Below are 6024 nucleotides of genomic sequence, written 5' to 3'. Positions count from 1 at the left end.
TTTTTAAAGCCATGAACCCATTTTGGCACAAAGGCTTTATCATATGCAGTCATTTACAAAATTTTTTTGTAAAGCCATCAGGTATAAAAGTGAATTTTCTCACCTGAGTACATGACAAGAAAATGCTGAAATCAATATATAGATCAAATCATCTGTACTGGCACTGTTAATCTAGAAGAAGGTGGTTGCATAGAGAATAACAAGAATTTAGATCAGCTTATTGAAGTGGGAAAAGAAAAAAAAGAGCTTCAGAGGTAGGCTTTGCCTCTTAAAAAAATTAAAAATATAAGTCACTGTCAGTGTTGTGCTTGGGAGTTAGCAGCCAAAAACAAACAAACAAACAAACAAAAAAAAAGAAGTCATCGTCTGTGAAAAGAAAAGAAAAAAAGAAAAAAGAAAAAGACTTTGCATCCATTGAAGTATGCAGAAAAAGAAAACAATTTTTAAAATAAAATAAAGTGGGTATAGTTGGGAGCTTAGCAATGGACATACAGAATGGAGTAATAGACACTAGAGGCTCCAAAAGGTGGGCGGATGGCAGGGGGATGAGGGATGAAATCTCACCTATTGGGTACCATGTTCACTATTCTGGTGATGAGGATGCTACACAATATACTTCACCACTATGCAATATATCAGAGCAACAAAACTGCATTTGTACTCCTAAATCCATAAAAATAAAAAATTATCTTGGCTGACACCTCTTTAAAAATAATAAAACAAAAAAAATTTTAAAAGAGAATAGTAAGAGCAGAGCAAGGACATTTAGTCTATACTTTCAAATGGGCTTGATCATTTGAAACAATAAAGTTGTTCACTGAATCTTCACAAAGTATTATAAAAAAGTTGTTCATTGGCAGAATTTCCCAACAAGTTAGTATAGATTACATGCTCTTTGCTAAAAGCAACAATAAAGTTATTTTTTTCCTCTTTAGTATTTGCTTTAAGAGAAAAATCCTAAATTTCTTCAGAGGGAAAAAAGAGAGAGAGGGAGAAATCCTTAAAACTTGTAGAGATTTTTGATTTCAGTAAACCATGAAATATGAGAGTATATTTAGCAATCATGGTGATTTAGCGCATGGTAATTGGCATATGTATAAGTATAATTTGCATTCCAGTTATTTAAACTGAGATATTCTTGATCAGGTTGAACACATTGTGAGTAGAAGATGTCTTTCCCCAGGAAATAGGATGGAGAGAGTCTTTGGAGAATGGCCTCACTGAAATGGTAAGTCAGCTTCCTCCAGATTTTGGTAATTTCCCCACTTCTTCTGTAATTTCTCAGTGCCCTGGCCATTTTCTGGTAAGTCATGGTCTTCCTGTTGCCTTTTGTTTTCCCCCAGAGCTCGGCAAGTTTGTCTTTGTTTTTTGATACAAACTGAAAGATGCCTTTGGTTATATCTACCCACTGAAAACAAGATACCATCTCTGGATTACACAGGGATTTGTGAAGGTATTCAAACAGTCGGAGCTTCTTCCTGCCTTTTCCCCCCTCTTGCTGGAGAACAGTGGATTGTACCAGCTGGATTTCAGTTATGTTCTGCAGAGATTGATGAATATTTCCTTCAAAATAGAAGTCCGCAGCACTGTTAATTACCGTTCTCCAATTATAGACAGGCTCCTCTGTAGGCAACACTCCATAGCAGCTGGAATTTCCTTTGACATGAGGATGATGGTTGATTAAAGCCAGGTAATTTTTGTAATCTGGCAAGTACTGAAGATCTCCAGTTGAATGTTGCCTCAGAACCTCAAAAGCATCCTCAAATGCTTGACCCAGCTTGTCTTGTTCAACACATGTCATATTTCATTAATAAATTGATAATTCTGTTCCTTAGCAATTGTTGCGGGAAGACACTTCAACCCTTTATAGAGATGTTTCATTAATATCAGAATGGTAAATTCAACGGTAGGCTATCATGAAAATAAAAAATTATTTTCCAGTGCAATGGCTCTGTCCATCAGTGTCCAAAGCAGCATCCATTTGTACATGGTGGAAATAACCTTCCCGTCCCCTGAAACACATGTCTGCCTCTCCTATATCACTCAGTTCTTAAAGTGGGCTTTGTGAAACAGTGGAATTTATCAGTGGTTAACCCACAGTTTGTGTGTCTTACAATGCAATCAAGGCTTTCTTTATAATAAATGTACCTTGAATCTTTCCGTTACCACCCCCCTTCATCTTATTTCCTTTTATTCAGGCTATCAGAATAGCTTCGTAATTACTCTCTTTCAATTACAGGCTGACATTTGTCTATTTGTTAAAAAATGTACATGTCATATACACCATGGAATACTATGCACCCATAAAAAGGAATGAGATCACGTCCTTTGCAGGGACATGGATGAAGCTGGAAACCATCATCCTCAGCAAACACAGGAACAGAAAACCAAAAACTGCATGTTCTCACTTGTAGGTGGGAGTTGAATGATGAGAATACATGGACACAAGGAGGGGAACATCACACACCAGGGCCTGTTGTGGGGTGGGGGCGAGGGGAGGGAGAGCATTAGGACAAATAGCTAATGTATGCAGGGCCTAAAACCTAGATGATGGGTTGATAGGTGTGGCAAACCCACCATGGCACACGTATACCTAGGTAACAAACCTGCATGTTGTGCACTTTTATCCTAGAGCTTAAAGTAAAAGAAAAAGAAAAAGAAAAAAATGCATGTCTATAATATTAATCTTCCTAAAGCAATGCTTTCATCATCCTAAAGCAATGCTTTCAAAAAAATCTGTTATAGCATTTTGTTGATCACAGAGTATTACCAAACCTCCTTACTTAGCAGTTTAGGCCTTCTGGAAACTTCTGTTTCTTCAACAAACACTTCTTTTTATTACACAAATAATTCATAGTAATATATAAAGAAAAAATACTGTGCCTTCCCCAAGTCCCATGAAATCTTAGTTGTGTGTTTTCCTCATGTAAACATAGACACATAAGAAATGTACAATGTGGCTGGGCATGGCAGCTCACACCTGTAATCCCAGCACTTTGGGGTGCCACAGCGGGTGGATCACCTGAGGTCAAGAGTTCGAGACCAGCCTAGTCAATATGGCGAAACCCCATCTCTACTAAAAATACAAAAATTAGCTGGGCGTGGTGGTGGGCGCCTGTAATCCTAACTACTCAGGAGGCTGAGGTGGGAGAATTGCTTGAACCCAGGAGGCGGAAGTTGCAGAGAACCGAGATGGCACCACTGCACTCCAGCCTGGGTGACAGAGTCAGAATCTGTGTCAAAAAAAAAAAAAAAAGGCCGGGCGCAGTGGCTCACGCTTGTAATCCCAGCACTTTGGGAGGCCGAGGCGGGCAGATCACGAGGTTAGGAGATCGAGACCACGGTGAAATCCCGTCTCTACTAAAAATACAAAAAATTAGCCGGGCGTGGTGGCGGGCGCCTGTAGTCCCAGCTACTCGGAGAGGCTGAGGCAGGAGAATGGCGTGAACCCGGGAGGCGGAGCTTGCAGTGAGACGAGATTGAGCCACTGCACTCCAGCCTGGGCGACAGAGCAAGACCCTGTCTCAAAAAAAAAAAAGAAAAGAAAAGAAAAAAAAAAGAAATGTACAAATGTTTTTTTAAATGGTTATCCTTTTATTATTCTACAGCTTGTATTTTTAACAAATTGTGAAGTATTTTCCTTCTTAGGAAATATTCACTTACGTTATCATTGTTAATGACTATAAGAGTGTTCCTTAATATGAATGCATCATATTTTATTTAATCAGTCTCTTATTGTGAGAAATTTAGAAATTTTTATTATAATAAACAATGCAGTAATAAATATATACATTAATTTTTTTGTGAATTGCTTCAATGAGTTATGCTCACTGCATACATTGTAGGTGTGGCATTGCTGGGTCAAAAGTTGCAGAATTTTTTTGTTTGTCACATATTTCTAATTGGCTCCCCAAAATAGCCGCAGACAAAATACTGAGTTCCAGATGTAGAGGTAGTATAGACCACATTCTCTGACCCAAATATAGTAAAACCAGAAATGAATAATAAATATGTAATCCCCAAAGCCCAACCATTTGACCTCAAAAAACAAACAAGTAAAGGCATCCTCTTAAAAACTCTTTGGTCAAAGAAGAAATTAAAACTGACATTACAAAATTATTTGACAGGAATGACAACCAGAACGGCATGTAATAATTTTTTTAATTTTTCTGCCAAAACTGCACCTACAAGCAAATTTAAAACTTAAATATTTTCTATATTAAAAAAAAGAGTAAATATACAAAGCATCCCACTCAAGTTAGCAAAGAACAAATATACTTGGGGGAAGCAATACATAGATAAATTAAGGTAAAGGCAGTATAGAAGGAATTGGGGGTAGGAAATAGTGGAATTGATGGGTAAGTTCAATATCTTGCTCCGTGTGTGTGTGTGTGTGTGTGTGTGTGTGTGTGTGTGTATGTGCGCGTGCTCAAAGGAAGAGGGACCACATGGAACATTCTCATGTTTTGCTGACAGTTCAGCAGACAAGAGAAATTTGACATTCGCAGTGGGATTAACTAGGATAAAATCAGACTCAGCAAAGTGTCATGAAAGCACAAAGGTGGAAGTGATTAATTTAGTGGAGGGCGGGCCAGTGAAGGAAAGCTTCACAGAGAATGTGACAGCTGAGTTGAGCATTATGGGATGGTAGGATTTGCCAAGCAAAATGCATGTAGAGAAAGAGTAAAGTCTAGGTGTGGTGGTAACAGTGGGGGATTGTTTTTAAAGCACTGGAATTATTTTTCATGCTTAATCAGTTCTAGACATCTATGGGACTATTAACTATACAGCCTTATCGTTTTAAATAATGTGCTTTCTTTTAGAGGTAGAATTCTTTTGATTCAGGCAATCTATTTTTAGAGCCTGCTTTAAATTTGTAGCAATTATGATGGAAAATGAACTTCCTAGAAATTAAATGTGTCATTTTATATCTTATCTGTAATGAGCTGATGATGTTAGCATGCAAAGATATATTTAGTACCTACTTTATCCTATGAAAAGAATATATTGCATGGATCCAAATGTGGTCAAATAATGGAAAGTCTGTTAAAGCCATATGGGAATCTTTTCATTAATTTTGAATATTTAGGAATTTATCTGTTGACTATTGCATGACTAAGTTACAGTATTTTATATAATAAGTATAGAATAAGAAAAATAAGTTCTGTATCACTTCTCTTTCCAAAAAGGTATTTTAAGTTATCTTTGTTGTTATGAGTGTTTTCAAAATGCAAACTTCTAAATTTAGTATGATTCTATCTTGAGGGAAAAGAAACAATAATATCCTCTCACTATGTGTATATGTATGTGTAAGATGTATGTTTGTAAAAGCATAGAAGATAGAAACAGGTAGCTGTTAAAACTAGTGCCCTGGGGATGGAGAGGGGGAGATTCTAGAAAAGGTGAGTGAGAAAAATAAAAGGGAATGAAGAAACATGCTTAGTTCTTTTTATACATTTGTGTTGTTTTGTTGTGGTGGTAACTGGTCATTTTATAATTTTGGAAGAAGAGGTATTAAAGCTTTTGGAAATACAAGACAATTATGGTTCAGGAGGGCAGCGCTTTACCAATGCTGGGTTGGTTAAGGTCTTTGAGGCCAGCATCTATCATTTCATGGCTGCTGTAGAGTGCACTGGCTACATTGAGACTTCATGGTCCCAAGCTTGCTGAAAAGGAAGAACCTCAACACTTAGGCTGGCCATTTTTTTTTTTTTTTTTTTTTTTTTTTTGAGTAGGACAAGAAGGGGATTCTGACTGCTAGAAAGTTGGAAGAGCTAGAATCTAGACCTCCCTGGGCATTTGATGACCCATGACCTTGGGAAAGTCACATCTCTCTGGGCTTCAATATCCTCCCACATGAGGGAGAAGAAAGAGACAAACATGACAATTCCCTCCAGTTCTAAAACACTGTGATTCCAACCTGCAGTCTATTTTAGCAGGTCTTATTATTTCCCCTTGAAATAAACCTCTTAGGCCGGGTGCGGTGGCTCACGCCTGTAATCCCAGCACTTTGGGAGGCCGAGG

At 37.7% G+C, this 6024-nt stretch overlaps 1 protein-coding gene across 1 annotated transcript; it reads right to left on the bottom strand.

The window, feature by feature from the left end:
• Positions 1 to 1023: 1023 nt before the first annotated feature.
• On the bottom strand, positions 1024 to 1801 carry LOC129484258 (transcription factor Spi-C-like). The gene has a single exon (XM_055281963.2). The coding sequence runs from the start codon at positions 1799 to 1801 to the stop codon at positions 1055 to 1057; it is 747 nt and encodes a 248-aa protein (XP_055137938.1). The 3' UTR covers positions 1024 to 1054.
• Between the last annotated feature and the right edge of the window lie 4223 nt (positions 1802 to 6024).

This window comes from Symphalangus syndactylus, chromosome 6, assembly GCF_028878055.3.
Source record: "Symphalangus syndactylus isolate Jambi chromosome 6, NHGRI_mSymSyn1-v2.1_pri, whole genome shotgun sequence".
Classification (NCBI taxonomy): domain Eukaryota; kingdom Metazoa; phylum Chordata; class Mammalia; order Primates; family Hylobatidae; genus Symphalangus; species Symphalangus syndactylus.
Note: the sequence above shows the minus strand (reverse complement) of the source record. Positions and strands in the feature narration are given on the sequence as shown.

Coding starts and splice junctions, on each gene's coding strand:
- LOC129484258 (XM_055281963.2), bottom strand. CDS start 1,801: ATGACATGTGTTGAACAAGACAAGCTGGGTCAAGCATTTGAGGATGCT.